This window comes from Mobula birostris, chromosome 2 (genome assembly GCF_030028105.1).
Source record: "Mobula birostris isolate sMobBir1 chromosome 2, sMobBir1.hap1, whole genome shotgun sequence".
Lineage (NCBI taxonomy): Eukaryota > Metazoa > Chordata > Chondrichthyes > Myliobatiformes > Myliobatidae > Mobula > Mobula birostris.
This window is the reverse complement of record NC_092371.1, coordinates 3,985,359-4,004,684: the sequence shown is the minus strand read 5'-3', so window position 1 is coordinate 4,004,684 and position 19,326 is coordinate 3,985,359. Positions and strand designations below refer to the sequence as shown.

Below are 19,326 nucleotides of genomic sequence, written 5' to 3'. Positions count from 1 at the left end.
GGTGACAAGGCTGTGCTAACATGAGAGACTAAAGAAATTTGGTGCATATTCTTTCAACTTTAGAAGAATGAGGGGTGAAGTTATTGAAACACTGTCAGATCCTAAGGGGGTTTGACAGTGTGTATGTTGAATTATTTCCACAGCACTAGTCAGGATCAATTTATAACCTAGGTGTGAAAGAACCTCCTCTCACGGAAAATCCTGAATCTCTGGAATTTTCTGCCATTAAGGAGGGTCTCTGATCAGTGTAATATTTAAAGAGAATCAGAGAATATTGTCACTAATATAAATAGTGAAATCTGTTGTTTAACGACAGCAGTAAAATGTAGGCATAACACAGTGCTATACATTACAATAAAACTGAATGTAATAAATATTGCAGAAGAGGATTAGCGAGGTAGTGTTCATGGGTTGATCGACTGTTCAGAAATCTGACAGCAGAGGGAAAGAAGCAATTTCTAAACTGTTAAGAGTGTGGGTCTTCAGGCTTCATTAACTCCTCCCTAATGGGAGTAATAAGAAGAGGGCATGTCTCGCCAGGCAAGGGTCCTTAGTGATGGATGCCACCCTCTTCAGGCACTGCCTTGGAAGATGTCCTCAGTGAGGATAAGTCACTGAGGCAGCTCACCCTGCTCTTCTGTATGATCGATGCCCTTTTGAAGCGATTATAGCAGTGTGAGAAAGTAGATACAGTCCTCACAGATCTGCGTATTAAGATTATGGGGACCTGGCACAGAAAGGGAGATGAAGCCTGGGGCAGATCAGCCATGATCATATTGAGCGAGGGAGAGAGGGAAGGCTCGAGTGGCTGTATGGCAGACTCCTGTTTTCTAATATACTCAGTGGCCACTTTATTAGATACATCTCTTTAATGCAAGTATCCAACCAGCAAATCCATGCAGAAAAGCATGCAGACTTGGTCAAGAAGATCATTTGTTGCTCAGACCAAACAGAATGGGGAAGAAGTGTGATCTGAGTGACTGACCATCTGTTGGTGCCAGACAGGGTAGTTTCAGTATCTCAGAAACTACTGTTCTCCTGGGATTTTCACACACAACAGTCCCCAGAGTTTACAGAGAATAGTGTGAAAAACAAAAACAAACATCCAGTGAGTAGCAGTTGTGTGGGTGAGAATTCTTGTTACGGAGGGAGTTGAGAATAGAATGGCCAGACTGGTTCTAGTTGACCGGAAGGTTTCAGTCATTCAAATAACCACACATTACAACAGTGGTGTGCAGAAGAACATCCCTCTGGATGTACACATCAAACTTTGAAGTGGATGGGCTACACCAGAAGACCAGGAACATATGCTCAATGGCCACTTTATGAGATACAGCAGGAACGAAGTAAACTGGCCACTGAATGTACAATGCCTTCAGTGCAGAGTGTGACATAACCAGGGTACTTAACAGATGAGGTGTGTTCCCAAGCCAATGACAGGATGAACATCACAACGTCACAGTAGTTATGTTTTAGTGTTGAATTTCTAAATAAGTGAGGTTTTCAAAACTACAGACAGGTAAATAAGACGTGACATTATCCAATTAATGCATAATATGTTACTTGAGATCTGTAACTAAAATCTAGATAACTAAGTTCTTAAATAGCTTTGGTGGTTGTAAACCAGTAACCTCTTGCAGCTCCTTAAGGAGTAAAATACCCCAAGCAGTTCCACAGACATTTCCTGATGTAGTCTGACAGAGCCAGTCAGTGCTCAGGGCAAAACAGTAATGTAGGCAGAAGGATCTCGAGAGGATTCCACAGGTGGGGACACAGGCTGCTGAGCTCCCCAAAGGAGGAACCCCGGCTTTGGCCCCACTCAGAAATGACAGCAGTTCCCCTCCCTAAACTCTGAGTGAGTCACAACAATAACAGGGTTTAGATTACAAGGGCAGTGCCTTGTCCTCTTCCTGTGATTGGGATGAAACCTGATATAACACCCAAAGAGCCTGAGTGTGGGGGGTGGGTGTTAATCTCTGGCAGTGTAACAGGACCACTGCAGCGTCAGTCTAGCCTTTCCTGCTCTAGGCTTAGCATTAGGCTGGAGCTTTCCATCCCGAATAGACCAGTTAGGCTTTGATTCCCAGTTTCACCTTCCCTGGTCTCAGCTTTTTAAACTGATGAGACCGAACTTCAATTCTTACACGCTTGGTAGGATCTGAACTCGGGTTCACTGAATTTATAGCCAGGGCAAGTGCCTCTGACCCAGGCTGGTTGTTCAGCAGTGACTCCTGCTGGTGTGTGTGGGATCACTGGGCTAAAGAAGACTAAGGCTACGTCCACACTACGCCGGATAATTTTGAAAACGCTGGTTTCGAGTAAAAACGACAGGCGTCCACACTAAGCGTTTTTCGAAATATCTCCGTCCACATTAGGCGGATATTCGGGCGAATCTCCTCCTACTGGGCATGCGCAGGACACGCACAGAAAACAAGCGAAGAGGAAACGATATACTTCGTGCGCGTTTGTCCAGTTACAGAGTAGAAAAACTTTAAAGGAATTGCTCTTGGCTCTCGCACAGGAGGACTTAAAACTTAAAAAAAACAAAAACTGGAGCGTATGGAGTTCACGGACAGTATGACCCGGCTGACGACGAACATTGAAAAACTGACTAACTCTGTTGTATTAATAAAGCACCTTGTTAAATGTATAAAACGTCTGCATCAGCATTATCTTGTATTTCTATACAATGTTACATTAGGCTGTTACACATCTATTGTCAGAGAAGTACTTGCATAAAGAGGTAAACCACCTTCATACAAGCAAGGACAGAAAACAGGGTAAAGTGAGAATATTTATTTATTCAGTAAGCTGTGGGTCAACTGGCTTCAGTCTCGTCCGTCTGTTCTGAAATTGTTAGGTGGTGGCGTTCAAGAAAACAACGAACATCCGTTCCGGCACTTCATGTCAGCGTTTTTAAAGTCAAAAAAGCTCACTTTACAATTTAACTCTCACGCCGTTCACACCGACTGAGCGTTATAACAGCTTGCGCTGTACCAAGCAGAAGCAGAAAAAAGCATTGTTGTTGTGGCGTTGTCATGACAACGTTTTTAAATCTCTCGGGTTACCCCGTACACACTACAACAGATATTAAGCGTTTTCAGATTTATTCACTCTGGAGAGTGTTTTCGAAAATCTCCGTTTTCGGGGGCTGAAAACGCCGGCTCAGTGTGGACGGGAGGGCAAAACGAAGAGAAAAAGCTTCGCTTTCAAAATTATCCGGCGTAGTGTTGCAACGTGAAGGTTCTTTAGCCCATGGTCCACAGACTGAGGGAGCAGAGAGGTGGGGGGAGGGGAGGGCAGAGAGGGGGGGAGGGGAGGGGAGAGGGGGGGGAGGGGAGAGAGAGGGGGGAGGGGAGAGAGAGGGGGGAGGGAGGAGGGGAGAGGGGAGAGAGAGAGGGGGGAGGGGAGAGGGGAGAGAGAGAGGGGGAGGGGAGAGAGAGAGGGGGAGGGGAGAGAGAGAGGGGGGAGGGGAGAGAGAGAGGGGGGAGGGGAGAGAGAGAGGGGGGAGGGGGGAGAGGAGGGAGGGGAGAGAGGAGGGAGGGGAGAGAGGAGGAGGGGAGAGAGAGGGGGAGGGGAGAGAGAGGGGGAGGGGAGAGAGGGGGGAGGGGAGAGAGGGGGGAGGGGAGAGAGGGGGGAGGGGAGAGAGGGGGGAGGGGAGAGAGAGAGGGGGAGGGGAGAGAGAGAGGGGGAGGGGAGAGAGAGAGGGGGAGGGGAGAGAGAGAGGGGGAGGGGAGAGAGGGGGGAGGGGAGAGAGGGGGGAGGGGAGAGAGGGGGGAGAGAGAGGGGGGGAGAGAGAGAGGGGGGGAGAGAGAGAGGGGGGAGAGAGAGGGGAGAGAGGGGAGAGAGAGAGGGGGAGAGAGAGAGGGGGGAGAGGAGAGAAAAGGGGAGAGAGGGTGGTGGGGAGAGAGGGTGGTGGGGAGAGGGGAATGAGAGGGGTAGGGAGAGTGGGGAGGGGGAGTGGGGAGGGAGAGGGGAGAGTGGGAGTGGGGAGTGAGATGGATGAAGGGAAGAGTATAAATGTTGACAAGTAATGTTGCAGCTTTACCAAACTTTGGTTAGGCTGCACTTGGAGTATTGTAAATACAAGAGATTCTGCAAATGCTGGAAGTCTTAAGCAACATCCACAAAATGCTGGAGGAACTCAACAGGTCAGGCAGCATCTATAAATGGGACCCTTCATCGGGAATGAAAAGGAAAGAGGAAGAAGCTGAAATAAGAAGGTGGGGAAGGGGGAGGAGTATAGTGTCAGTTCTGGTCGCCACATTACAGGAAGGATGTAGAAGCTTTGGAAAGGGTGCAAAAAAGGTTCAACTGCCATTACTTGGAATGGACAAACTTGGGTTGCTTTCTCTGGACTGCTGGAGGCTGATGGAAGACACGGTGGAAGTTTATAAAATTACGAGAGGCACAAATTGGATAGACCGTGAGTCTCAGCATTTAGGAACAGCCGTTTCCCCTCTGCCATCAGATATGTGAATGGACAATGAACACATGAACACCACTATTTTTCTTCTCCTTTTACACTACTGGATTGCTGCCTCTAAACAACAAATTTCACGTCATACAGTACTGTGCCAAAGTCTTAGCACATAGATGCAGCTAGGGTGCCTAAGTCTCTTGCTACTGTCATAACTTTATGTTGCACTGTACTGCTGCTGCAAACAACAAAACAAGTATCACGACATATGTAAGTGACAATAAACCTGATTCTGATATGGGTCTCCATTGTGGACTGGGGGCAGGGAGAGGGGAATCATGGTTGGGAAAAGGGGAAGGGAGAGGGGAGGAAGCGGGGAGCACCAGAGAGATACTGTGGAATGATCAATAAACCAATCGTTTGGAATCAATTGGCCTTGCCTGGTGTCTCAGGGCTGGGTGAGTCTGCACCCGCGCCACTCCCGCCCTGGCACTCCTTCTCTGCCACATGTTGCACACTCCTGTGGTGCTCCACCCTCACCACTCCCAGTATCTTCCGCTCCCAAAGTTACAAACTTGCTCTCCGCTCTACGTTGACCAATACAACACTGTGCAAAAGTCTTAAGCACTATATCTAAGACTTCTGCATAGTGGTATTAAACCTGATTCTTTCTTCCCCATGGTGGAAATGCCAAATATTAGAAGGCATGCATTTAAGGTGTGGGGGGGGGGGTAAGTTTAAAGGAGATTTTCAAAGCAAGTTTTGTTTTATTACACGGTGAGTGGTGGGTGCCTGGAACATGCTGCAGGGGTAGTGATGGAAGCAGGTATATAATAATGTAACAAGCTGTCATAGACAGGGACGAGGACATGGATCACAGGCAGGTTGCTGAGATCAGGTTAAACTGGCACCAGTGTGCCTGTCCCTGTGCTGTACTGCCTTATGTCTGAGAGGGTATGAGGCACCTGCTCCTGCTGCAACGCTTTCACAAAGGCAGTCTTCAGCCGGTTGGTGTGCTCTGCCTTCAGCGCCTTCTTCTGGTTGGACGTCACGCATTGCTCGCAGAGGATGCAGCCATTCTTCTCCTGCTTCCAGTGAGGGGTGAAGTCCGTCCGGCACTGGGAACACACAAACGGGTCGATGTGGGGTAGCTGCAGGCGCCCCTTTCCTGGAGCAGAACAAGGAAAGAAAGTCAGCTGCCAGAGATTCCTGAGGCAACATGCTGCCCCCTCCTGGCCTGGAGGTGGCTGCAATGGAGTGCAGGACAATGCCAGCCCCCACCCTCCCACATCTCGCAGCTCTAGCTGCCCCTCATCTCTAGTGACTGGGGTAGGAAAACAAACTACCTCGGGAACATACTGCCACAGGGTCACTGACGGAGACTGCGAGACCGAAACCTTTTGATGGAGGAGGCTGAATGAAAGAGTGGAAAATAAATTCCGAAGATATATGGATGAGTAGGTTAACTGATCACATGGGTGTAATTGGGCATGTGGGCTTGCTGGGCTGGAAGGGCCCGTTACCGTGCTCTATCTCAAAATAAAAATTCTAAACAGGGTACAGAAACAGAGATGTGGAAGTTCGATCGCAGAAAGCAGGTCATTAATGTGCATGGCACGGTTGATTTTATAAATAAGGAAAGCTATAAATGCAACACAGTAGCACAGCGGGCAGTGCTGCGGCCTCTCAGGTTCAGATACCCAAGTTCGATCCTGACCTCAAGAAGAGTCTGTGTGTGGTGCTTGCATGATCTTCTCTGGACTGTGTGCATTTCCCAGGGTACTCTGGTTTCCTCCCGCACCCCATGGTAAGTTAGCTGCCCATAGTGAACTGCCCCTGGTTGAAGGAGATGAGTTCATTGGAAAGGGGGTAGAAATGATTCACTGGAACGTTGCCTGGAATGGAGGGTTCCAGTTATGAGGAGAGGCAGGAGAAAGTTTTGTCTGCATCTCCTGTAATGGAGAAGGTTGAAAGTGACCTGACTGAGGAATAAACTGTTAAAAATGGTGTAGAGAACAAAGTAAGAAATTTTCCCCATGGCAGAGGTGTCCAATATGGGATTATGGAATGGGGGTATGTGACTTCAAGGGAATCTGAGGAAGAATATACCCGCCCCCCCCCACCACGCGGGGCTGGATTCTGGAATGCAATGCTTGAGGGAATGATAGAGGCAGAGACTCCTACAACGTTGAATTCATGAGGTTATGGGTACGGACTAAGTGCTGGTAAATTTGATTAGTATGGATTGCTACTTGATGGTCAGTATCAGCATAGTGGGCCGAATGGCCTGTTGTGGGAGTTGATGGGAATGGAGGAAGAAGTGGGCACCAAGCTAGTGTGACGTGTTACAGCTTGAAGTGTTGGAGTTCGGAGTTCAATTCTGGGGTCACCTGTAAGGAGTTTGTACGTTCTCCCTGTGAGTGTGTGGGTCTCCTTCAGGTGCTCTGGTTTCCTCCCACCGTCCGAAGGTGCATTTGGACATTGTAAACTGTCTCGTTATTAGCTAGGGCTAAATAGGTGGGCTGCTGGATGGCGCAGCTCGTTGTCTGTTCTGCGCTGTGTGAATAAAATGGGAGCTCGATGGCTGACGTGGATGGTGGGTCCGTTTCTGCACTGTATGGGACTGGAAAGTCCTCACGCAGGATTCCTCAACCATTAACTTGCAAATTGGGGCAAATTCAATGTAGGCATTCATTTCAAAAGGATTAGAATGTTATAATATTGAGGCTTATATGGCACTGATTGACCGCACTTGGAGTATTGAGTGGTTTTGGGCCCGTATCTAAGAAGGGATGTGCTGGCATTGGAGAGGGTGCAGAGGAGGTTTGCGGGAATGAGGAACGTTTGATGGCTCTGTGCCTGTACTGGCTAGGTGGAGGGGTAGTTTCACTGGAACCTATTAAATATTGACAGGTCTAGAGTGGATGCGGAGAGGAAGCTTCCTATAGTGGGGGATTTTGGGGCCAGAGGGCACAGCCTCAGAACACTAGGAGGTCTCTTTAGAACGCAGATGCGGAGCAATTTCTTTAGCCAGAGGGGAGTGAATCTATGGAGGCCGAATATATTTAAAGCAGAAGTTACATAGGTTCTTGAATAATCAGGGCATCGAAGGTCATGGGGAGAGGGCAGGGGAATTAGGGTTGAAATAAATCAGCCATGATGGAATGGCAGAGCAGACTCAATGGGCCAAATGGTCTAATTCTGCTCCAATGTCTTATGGTGTTATAATCTGCAAAGTATTTCTCTCAATACGAGTGCCTGGTTGGGCCCCAGCTCCAGGAATGTCATCGATTTTGGGAACTTCACACTGAGGATGTGAAAGCTTGGATAGAGTGCAAGAGGTGGGTGGGCAGAACCATTTATCAGATGAAAGCTTTTCTCTCCTCCTATTGAACTTCTCACAGTGGAGAAGGTTAAGGGGAGACTAGATAATGATAGAGAGCAGATGACAAGAATCAGAAAGCAGAGTTTTGCAAAAAGGTGAGGTAACTTGTTTCATTATTGTGATCTGGAACAATGACGATGGCAGAGGCACTCAATCCAGGAGTAGGTTCAACAAGAACTTTCAGAAGGGACGTGGTTTCAATATGCAGGATGAGAGCGGGGGGGGGGGGGGGGGGCTGGGGATGACAGGTCTTTCGAAGAGCCAGTGAAGGTAATTAGTGCTGAAGGGTTTCCTCTGAAGCCATGTCATTTGTCAAATGATCACACCTGAGAGCGACAGGCTAAAGATCTCAACTGAAACATAACCCCTGGCCGGACAGAGAGTTCCCCCGCAGCCATGAAAACACCACATTATGAGAGACAAAGACAGGGTAGGCAGCTATAATCTTTCCCCAGGGTCGAAATGTAAAATGCTGGAGGACATCGCTTTAAGATGAGTGAGAATGTTTAAGTGAGATGTGTGGGGCAATTTCATTTGTCACACAGAGTAGCGATTACCTGGAATGCATTGCCAGGCACCCAGCAACTGGTGGCACAAATGTCAGAGGTGTTTAAGAGGTTTTCAGATGGACGTGCTGGGAAAGAAGGACGTAGATCACGCGCAGGGAGAAGGGATTAATTTAATTTGGTATCATGCTTGGCACAGACGTGATAGGCTGAAGGGCCTATGCCTGTACTGTACTGTTCTATGAGGCCTTGAGCGATGCGGTTTGGAAGGATGGCTCCTGGTCAGTCTGGAACACAATCTCTGGCCAAATTGAAAGAACCCCCCGCCCCCACGGCCTGGGTCAGTCTGAATGGTCAGCAGGAGCAGTGGACTGAACAGCCTACTGCTACAGGAGAAGCAGTAGAGTGAGCCCTCACCTTGACTTTCGATGACGCTCTGCACCACCTCCTCCAAGCCCAGCATGTAGATGAACTCGTTATTGGCCGCACTGGGCAGGAAGTTGAGCAGTGGTGGTGAGGGCTTGGGCGGAGGGATCTCCAGCAGAGTCTTCTCCAGCTGCTTGCGCAAGGCCAGTTTGGCAGCAGCCTGGCTGCTGGTGGGGTCAGTCAAACTGCCAGCGCTGGACATGGCAGGGCTAACTGCTGTCGTCAGGCTGGACTGCACGTGCGAGGAGACATTCATATACATCGTGGATGGAGTGGTCCGGGGCGATGGGATGGAGGAGCCAGCCTGCTGGAGAGAGAAGTGCGTTAGCAACAGCTTTTGGAGTCCCAGCAACCTATAACGCTGTAGCTATGGGCCATTCAGGCCCACAATCCTGCTCTCCCACTTTGCAAACTGGACACACCCTGTGCTTCCACAACCTCTTAGGCAAAAGATCCCTGGGATTCACAGCCCTCTGCACGTGAGGATTCTTCTTTACCTGATGAGCTCTTGACCTCCCAGTGCTTGCATTTTGTCTGCCAGCCCTGCACACTCTGTAGCCACTATACTATAATCTGCATTGTTTTCTTTATACTACCCAAATGTGAAATGGCATACACCTTACTGAAGAACATTATCTCGCATTTCTCCCCATTAAACTCTATTTGTGTCCTCTGCCCCTTATCTACACCCTGTACACTCATGACCGCGTGGCTAGATTCCATTCTAATTCCGTCTACGAGTTTGTAGATGATACGACTGTAGTGAGCTGTATCTGAAGTAATGATGAGCTGGGAGTACAGAAAGGAGACAGAGAGCTTAGTGACACGTTGTCATGGCAACAACCTCTCCCTCAATGTCAACAAAACAAAAGAGCTGGTGATTGCCTTCAAGAAAGTGTTGGGGGGGGGGTGTACGTACTTTTGTCTACATCAATGATGTTGAGGTTAAGAGGGTTGAAAGCTCTGACATCACCAGTAAGCTGTCCTGCTCCAACTATGTTGATGTCATGGCCAAGAAAGCTCATTAATTGCATTGAATTGACTTTATTTCTTACATCCTTCATATACAAGAGGAGTAAAAATCTTTACGTTACGTCTCCATTGAAATGTGCAATCATAGTAATGTATAATAAATAGAACAGTCAATGTAACATAGAAATGCACCCAAGTCAGCATGAGTTAATCAGTCTGATGGCCTGGTGGAAGAAGCTGCCCAGCAGCCTGTTGATCCTGGCCTTTATGCTGCGGTACCGTTTCCCGGATGGTAGCAGCTGGAACAGTTTGTGGTTGGGGTGACTCGAGTCCCCAATGATCCTTTCGGCCCTTTTTACACACCTGTCTTTGTAAATGTCCGGAATAGTGGGAAGTTCACATCTACAGATGCGCCGGGCTGTCCGCACCACTCTCTGCAGAGTCCTGCGACTGAGGGAGGTACAGTTCCCACACCAGGCAGTGATGCAGCCAGTCAGGATGCTCCCAATTGTACCCCTGTAGAAAGCTCTTGGGATTTGGGTGCCCCACACCAAACTTGCTCAACTGTCTGAGGTGAAAGAGGCACTGTTGTGCCTTCTTCACCACACAGCCGGTGTGTACAGACCACATGAACTTTTTGGTGATGTGGATGCCGAGGTACTTAAAGCTGCACGTGAGGATTGAGCCTAGGTCAATTGATGTCAATAGGGGTTAGCCCGTCTCCATTCCTCCTGTAATCCACAACCAGCTCCTTTGTTTTTGCGACATTGAGGGAGAGGTTGTTTTCTTGACACAACTGTGTCAGAGAGACGACTTCTTTCCTGTAGGCCACCTCGTTATTGTTTGAGATTAGGCCAATCAATGTAGTGTCGTCGGCAAATTTAATCAGCAGATTAGAGCTGTGAGTGGCGACACAGTCATGGGTTTTGTTCCCCCCTCCAGTCCTCTGGAACCATGCCAGAGTCCAATGATTCTTCAAAGATCATTACCAATGCCTTCACAATCTCTACTGCTACCTCTTTTACAACCCTAGGTCCATCCAGATTCCCAACATGATCTTCAAGGAGCTGCATCTGGATGCACTTCATGCAGATGTAGTTCCCTGGGATACTCTGGGTATCCCAGGATTCCAACATCTGTGATGAAGAACACACAATGGCCAATTAAACTACACTAAGTACCACTGACACCCCTGACGTCTTGGGTACTAGCCTACAAAGTACCCAGGACATCTTCAAGAAGCGCTGTCTCAGAAAGGCAGCGTCCATTATTAAGGACCCCCAGCACCCAGGGCGTGCCCTTTTCACACTGTTACCATCAGGTAGGAGGTTCAGACACTCAGCGATTCAGGAATAGCTTCTTCCTCTCTGCCATCCGATTCCTAAATCGACATTGAACCCATGAACATTACCTCACTTTTTTAATATATACTATTTCTGTTTTTGCACCATTTTACATTTATTCAATATACATATACTGTAATCTATTTATTTATATTTTTCTTCTATGTTATGTATTGTATTGAACTGCTGCTGCCAAGTTAACACATTTCACGACACATGCCAGTGATAATAATCCTGACTCTGATTGAGCTGCCCGCAAAGCTCTCCTCTTCAATGAGTGGTGCTGCCTTGCGAGAAATCCCCCTGCTGTTTGGTGCTCATGCTGCCGATTGGGCCACTACGAAGCTCTCCTTTTAAACAAGCACCAGTGACCTGTGGAAAACCTCCCCACTGTGTGCTGAAATGACACCCCGATTTCCATTCTCAAAGAGGATGCAGTAGAGACTCATTCAGCTCACTTTGAGGTGACAAGATTGTCTGCGGGGCAGGAGCAGGAGGGACTGGCTAATTCCAGCTGACACTCACTGAAGCAGATTCAATTGACATGGCTGGTGCAGTCCATCTATATAGACCCTTCCCACAAGCTGGGAAGTCCAGAAACATTGGACACCGCTCAGGCTAAAGGGGCAGCCACTCAGAATGGAGATCAGGAAAACTTTCTTCACTTGGAGAACAATGGAGTTTTGGAATCAATCATAAGCATCAGAGTCACATAGCAAAGAAACAGGCCTTTTGGACCAGCATGTTTATTTTGACCATCAAGTATCCATCTATACTAGTCCCATTTCCCAGTACTTGGTCTATAGCCTCTATGCCTTGGCAATTCAAAAACTAAAACCTTCCTGAGTGTTGTGAGAGTCTCTGCCTCTACCACTCCCTCAGGCAGTACATTTCAGATCCCAGTACCCTATGGGGGATAAAGTCCTTCCTCACATCCCTTACACCTCCCCACCCTAAACCTTTTGTATTAAACACCTCTGCCAGGGGGAAAATAACAACTTTTTTATTGCCTACCCTAACTGTGCTCCTCATAACTTTGTAAACCTCAATCTGGTCCCTCTCAACCCTTCTCATAACTGAATGTTCCACCCCAGGCAAGATCCTGGTGAATCTTCTCCACACCCCTTCAGTGGAGTTGCCTCCTTCCATTCCTACACACCAGGGGCAATTCGCTGTGGCTAGGTTGTAGGGAATGGAGTACCTGGGGAAATCCAGGGGAGAACGTACAAACTCCACACACAGACAGCACCTAGGTCAGGATCGAACCCAGGTCACTAGAGCTGTAAGGCAGCTGCTTTACCAGCTGCACTAATGCCTCACAGTTACAGTTTCCTATATTTATAAAACCAACTGTGCTGTACAGATTATTCACCCCATTTCTTTAAAGCTTTCTGCTGGCAAATCTCCACACCTCTGTTTTTGATGTACACCCTCTTTACTTCATTTAACCTCTGATCTTGATCTTACAATCTAACTTGTTATGATCTTGCACCTTGCTGTTTGCCTGCTCTGCACTTTCTCTGTAGCTGTTATACTTCATTCTGCATTCTGTTATTGTTCTACCTCATTGCACTGTGTGATGATCTGAAATGTACGAACAGTATGCAAGACAAGCTTTTCACTGTGTCTTGGTACATCTGACAACAATTATAACCCAAATCAAAACCTAAACCTGTAGCCTCAAGATCTACATGCTTCTACCCCATATATTTGGAATTCAATAATACTAAAAGACTTCAAGGACTTAATTAATATGTATTTCAAATGTAGCATTAAAGTTTGGATAGGTACATCTATGAGTGGGGTACAGAGGGATATAGTCTGGTTGCAGGTAGACTTAGCAGAAGATTGGGTTGGCACTGACTGGATGAGCGGAAGGGCCCGTATCTGCACTGTAGTGCTCTATGACAATGAGCAAGCTCGAAGGGTAAATGTCCCTTTGGAGCTGTCATCCACCTGAGACTTTAGCTGTCAAAGCTACAGACCAAATGCTGGTACATGCGATTAGTATCGATGGTACACAAGGGTCGGCATTGATGCAATGGGTCAAAGGGCCTGTTTCTGTGCTGTACGACCCTATCCAGTGAACACATCGACCAGAAGACATCAGGAGACACAAACCTGACCTTTTGGTAGCTGCCCGTCGGATTCTGGCTTGACACAGGGCTGTGGATGAGACCCGGCTTGGCGATCCTCATGCTCTGCATCTGGGCCGGGCTGGGTGCGATCACACGTTGGGACATGAGCAACTGTGGCAGCGTGCTGTTGGGAACCGACCTGATGACTGGATGACCCTGTGGACCAGACAGAGAGACAAGCGCCATTGGAAGGAGATGACGAGGGGCAAACACCTACCCAAGAGGAACAGGAAGATCAGTTCTTCACCACCCCCACCCCCGGCGGGGATGATCCTCCTAAGGTGCCCTCCACATGCAAAACCTGCCACTTGGAAAGAGGGAAGGCATAAAGGAGGAGTCCAGGCAAGGGGACAGACTGGGGGTCAGTATATCAGAGGTGGGATGGGCAGGGTGAACCAGAGAGGGTGTGGGGTCCAGTCCTGTCTCACATAGATGGCAAAGTGGGCGAGGACAGCCATGAGCTTAAGCTGGTGGAACTTTGGGGCAGGGCAATCCTAAGCTTGCTGGGTGAAGGGATGGGGGGCTGCTGTTGTGAGCAGGTGGTGAATGGAGGTGCAGGATGGTCTTGAGACAATGGGGAACGGGTGGAGAAAGTGGTCTCACACTGGTTAGGAGCCTGTCCTGAGCCAACAGGAGATTGGTGGGGGGGGGGCTCTTGTGGGTGGGAGATGGGGGGCAATTACCAGTAATTAGGGAATGACGGGGGGAGGGTGAATGGGTGGTCTCAAGTCTCTGCTTTCAAGCCAGTGAGGGATGGGATGGTGGTCTCAGATCCACTGGGTGTTGCGGAGGGAGTGGGGGTCTCCAGCTGGTGGAGGGTAGGATGGTGAAGGATGGGGTCTCAATCTGGCAGGTGGGGGTATATGCTACTGGTCTCAAGTGGTTGGGGAATGATAGGCAGGGATGGGAATTTCACGCTTATGAGGGTTGGGAATGGGTTAAGGATTTGATCCAGTAGGGGAGGGGGGCGGCTGGCTAGTGGTCTTGAACAGATGGGGAATGGTGAAATGGATACAGGATTCTTGAGCTGATGGGAGTCTGGGTCTCGATCTGGTAGGGGGGAGGCTGGTAGACTTAAGATGGTGAGGTTGAGGACCGTTTGGGGTCTTGATCCAGTAGTGGAGGAGTTAATTGTTTCAAGCAGGTGGGGTATGGTGAATTGGGGATGGGAGTCCAGTTGGTGGGGATTGAGGATGGATCTATATAGTGGAGTTCTTAAACGGGTGGGAATGGGAGTGGATTTGGGGTCTTGAGTGAGTGGGGAATGGTGGATGGGGTTGGGCATCTCAAATCAGTGGGGAACAGGGGTCCGTCCGGTGAGAGTAAAGTCAGTGTCAGTTCCGCTGTACAGCCTCTTGCTGCTTTGACAATGCAGTCCAGAATGGCGAGAGGGAATGGGATAGACAGTGTGTTGTGCAGACAGGCAGTGACACGTATCTGCTGTAGGAATGACAGAAGGCAGGCAGGACCACAGAAGGAGCATGGGAGATCACAGCACCGCCTCTCCATAGGACCTCACCGTTACGCAGGGCAGGCACTAGCTCGCCGCAACCTTTCAGAGCTCAGTGGGCAGCCGGTCACCTACCTGAGCTCCTCGCAGGTTCTGAGGATCCAATACCTGAGAGATAGGCCGGGACGGTGGCTTGGACATCAGCTGCTGACCACCCGGAGCCAGTGATGACTGGCCGGCAGATGGGGCGTTCTGTACAACGGGCACCTTGAGTGGAAAAGAAGCAAGGAGATGGTGGACTGGTTAATACCAACATGGGTTGAGGCCAGCCGAGCAGATGCTCCTAATCTTCCTGTTCATGCTCTGTATTTTTTTCAGCCTGTCCAGCTCACAACCCAGACTCCCTCCTCACCAGAATACTGCTCTCCACAGCGACCCTTCCAGACTATTCCCCTATCTGTCACAATCATTCTTACACCAGATCCAAAAAGGATCTCCAAACCCACTCGTCACCTCCCCAGACCCCATCCCAGTTCCTGCCCTAACTTTCTCACTGAAATGGGACACTCTGCTGTAAGGGCAGAAATTAGGTCCCTCCATCCCTCTATTTCCAGCAGCTTAAATTTACTTCAGATTTCCAGCATCTGCACGATCTTTGCTTTTGCTCTGGTGACAGGTTAAAGGATCTCAGACTGCACTGTGAATTTGCACGTTTCTATGGATGTGGTTCAGACTTGGAGAGATTCATCAATGACAACAGAGTATCTAAACCTGGAAGGACATGGGTACAGGGACAGGTCAACACCATCACGTCCACATGGCTGACCAAATCACACAGCATCCTGGCTTGGAAACATGATGTTCCTGTGCTGTAACTCTCAAACTCCCTGCACAGCATTGATGAAGAAGGGTCTCGGTCCGGAACATCAGTTCCTTATTTCTGTTCTCCAGCGGTTTGTGTGTGTTGCACTAACATTAATGCCTTTGCCCCACTACTCACTGCCACGCACTTCTCAAAGGGCATCAGGCACTAGACAAGGCCTCCCACGAACAGTCTAGCTTGGAGAGAAGAATCACCTTTATCGCACAGGGTTGTGTGGATTTATGGAGAGACTTGGATAAGGGGGTTAATTCAAGACAAGCTGATATTAGAAAGGAGAAAGGTTGATGCTTAACAAATGGAAGACTAACAAACATTGAAAGGTTCATAGCAAAAATCCAATTCCTTCCACATAAAGTCCACAATAAGAAATAAGAGCAGAATTGAGGAGGAACAAGAGTCATTCCCTCTTATTACTACCATTGGGAAGGAGGCCACACTCAACACTTTAGCAACAGTTTCTTCCCCTCCACCAGATTTCTGAATAATCCTTGAACACTATTCCTCATTTGCACTATTATTTTGAAACGTATGTTAATTTCGCACTGTGCTGCTGCCGAAGAGAGATTCTGCAGATGCATAAATGTTGCACAAAACAATCAAAATGCTGGAGGAACTCAGTAGGTCAGGCAGTGCTTATGGAAGGCAATAAATAGTCAGTGTTTTGGACCGGGACCCTTCATCAAGACTGGAAAGGGAGGAGGCAGAAGCCGGGATAAGAAAGTGGTGGGGGGAGGGGAGAAGGAAAAGGAATATAAGCTGGCAGGTGAAGGTAATGGTGGGTCTGGGAAAGGGGGATGAAGTAAGAAGCTGGGAGGGGATAGATGGAAGAGGTAAAGGGCTGAAGAAGGAATCCAACAGAAGACAGTGGACCATGGAAGAAAGGACAGGAGGAGGGGAACCAGAAGAAGGTGGTGGGCAAGTGAGAAGAGAGGGGGTGAGAGGGTAACCAGAATGGGGAATGGAAAAAGGGAGAAGGAGGGAGGGGGGAAGCGGTTACCAGAAGTTGGAGAAATCGATACTCATACCATCAGACCGGAGGCTACCCAGATGGAATATGAGGTGTTGCTCCTTCATTTGAGTTTGGCCTTATCAGGACAGTGTAGGGAAGGCCATGGCCAAAAATGTCAGATTCGGAATGGGAAATCAAATTTTTCATGACAAAAGGTGGATACAATAGGGTCTTTTAAGAAACTCTTAGATAGGTACATGGAGCTTAGAAAAATAGAGGGCTATGCGGTAGGGAAATTCTAGGCAGTTTCTAGAGTAGGTTACATGGTCGGCACAACATTGTGGGCTGAAGGGCCCGTAATGTGCTGCAGGTTTCTATGTTAGTGATAATAAACCTGTTCAGATTTTTGAAAGGTGAGGGCAGAATCTACACTTCTTTGGAAGAACAAAAGACTTTGGACATCTAGCTCCTAAAGCTCTCCACTTCTGATGAATGGCTTGCTCATTTCAGATAGGACTCTGATCTTTGTGGCTCTGTGACTTACTGCTCTGTGTAGACAGTGACTCCAGAGTCAGGGTCTTGCCACAACCAGGAGGTCATTGCTTCCCTGACAGCCACGGGAATATATATTGTGGGCTGATGTTCTGACTCTTTGTTTCCAGATCTGAACCAGAGAACATAGAATAGAACAGCTCAAGACCCAAAGAATCAATTATCCAGTAGTTTAGTGTATTTATAGATGACACCTGGTCTATCAAATATTGAAAGAACTAGACAGAATGGATGAGGAAAGGATGTTTCCATTAATGGGGGGAGTCTAGCACCAGAGGGCACAGCCTCAGAATACAAGGACATCCGTTTAGAACAGAGATAGAGGAACTTCTTTAGCCAGAGGGTGGTGAATCTATGGAATTTGCTGCTGCAAACAGTTGTGGAATCCAAGTCATTGAGTATACTTAAAGTGACAGGTGACAGGCTCTTGATTAGCAACGGAATCAAAAGTTATGGGAGAGGGCAAGACGATGGGGTTGAGAGGGATAGTAAATCAGCCATGATGGAATGGTGGAACAGACTCAATAGGGCTAGTGGCCCAATTATGCTCCTATGTCTTATGGTCTTATATGATCTCTGAATTAGTTCTGATCACCTGTAGTACTGGTTGTTTGCTGGAGTGGAAGGATTCAGAAGGTGGCAATGTAGAACTACTTCCCACTACTTGTCTTGTCTCTCTTTCCCATATACCCCTGTGGCCGCTGCCCGAGAGATTAAACAGGGAACTGAGCGCCACACGTCATGCAGGCGTGTCAGTGAATCTCATGCGTTCAGAGCTGGAACCGGCTACCCTGACTCACCTTCTGGACCACGTTCTCCTTCTGCACCTGGCTCTGGCGCAGTTTCTTCAGCAGCACCAGCCGGGCCTCCTCTAGCCGCAGCTCATCCCGAAGCTGCTTGATGATCATCTGCCGCTCCTCGGGGCCCTTACCCTGCAAGCAGGTAAAAGGATAAAGTCTCTGAGGGGTGACGGAGGGGGTAGAAGATGTGCCCACACATTCCCGAGTTCTAGAGACAACCAATCGCCACAGCTCATTTAGCAGAATGTCTCTCACTTGGAAGGATCTGGGCCTGGAGCACCAGCACCTCAGAGCTCCCTGTTCTTCACCTGGAGATCAGTGACCTTTAGTCAAGACCCAAGCATTCCTGACACCACACCGTGGCAGCTCACCACCATCTTCAAAGCGTAATTAGGGATGGACAAGAAGTATCTGATCTGCCAGCCGCTCCCACGTCGCCAGGAAAAAGAATTAGAAAATATCCCAGAAATGAGCACATTAAAGCCTTATGTGCAACCATGTAGATGCCACAGCCAAGAAAGCTCCACAACACCTCTACTTCCTCAGAAGGCCAAATAAATTTTGCATGCCTCCTTTAACCATCATTAAATTTTATCAATGTACCACAGAAAGCATCCTATCTGGATATTTTGCAGCTTCGTATGGCAACTGCTTTGCACATGACTGGTAAAAACTGCCAAGTAATGTGGACACAGCTCAACACATCATGGAATTCAGTCTCCCCTTCACGGACTCTCTGCCTCTCGCTCCCTCAGGAAAGCAGTTAATATAATTAAAGAGCTCACTCACCATGGACATCCTCTCCTCTCCCCCCTCCCATCGGGCAGAAGACACAAATGGCTAAAGACATGTACCAGCTGTTATAAAACTATTGGATGGTCTTCTAGTACAATAAGATGAACTCTTAATCTCACAATCTACCTCATCATGGTCTTTCACCTTACTGTCTGCCTGCCTCCTGTTATTGTTTTCCCTCATGCTATGTCAGCGCACTCAAGTAATGAGTGGTATGAAAGACAGATTTTCCACTGTGCGTTGGTAGATGTTAACCAATAAGCCAATCACCAATTTAATTTTACTATTTACCAACGTAGCTGCCTGAACAATGATCAGCATTACAGTGAGAGAAGAGTTGGCTTTTATACAGCATCCTATCACATAATTCAGCTGCAGCAACAAAGCAGAAGTTTGTATTTGGATTCCCATACCAGAGACTAGGTGGTGTGAGTGGTGCAGAGGGTATCTGAGAAAGCATTTTCTCATTTGGAGGGTGGCTGGAATTTAGAATGTACTGCCTCAAACGACATTCAATAAGTATCTAGAAGAGCACATGATCACCAAGGCAGAGAAGAATCTGGAAAAAGTGCTTGGGAACAGGATTGGTGTAGAAGAGTAGCTGATGATTAGTACAGGTAGGGTGGGCCATTTCTATACTGTATTGCTCTATCAATATTTTGTTATAGTTCCTTTCTAATAATGTATTATTTATAATAATAATTTCC

General features: G+C 48.1%; 1 protein-coding gene across 8 annotated transcripts in view; it reads right to left on the bottom strand.

Annotated features, from left to right (window-relative positions):
- gatad2b (GATA zinc finger domain containing 2B) overlaps window positions 1-19,326 on the bottom strand; it is a 141,488-nt gene that overhangs the window by 12,042 nt on the left and 110,120 nt on the right. For 6 of the 8 annotated variants that reach the window (XM_072281122.1, XM_072281129.1, XM_072281139.1 and 3 more), the window contains 5 exons: window positions 17,825-17,956; window positions 14,776-14,907; window positions 13,179-13,346; window positions 8,729-9,044; window positions 5,386-5,588 (listed from right to left, as the gene is read on the bottom strand). In XM_072281122.1, coding sequence (XP_072137223.1) covers window positions 5,386-5,588; window positions 8,729-9,044; window positions 13,179-13,346; window positions 14,776-14,907; window positions 17,825-17,956 — 951 coding nt within the window. The remainder of the gene's footprint in view (window positions 1-5,385; window positions 5,589-8,728; window positions 9,045-13,178; window positions 13,347-14,775; window positions 14,908-17,824; window positions 17,957-19,326) is intronic. The other 2 variants (XM_072281106.1, XM_072281093.1) reach the window with 2 other exon arrangements.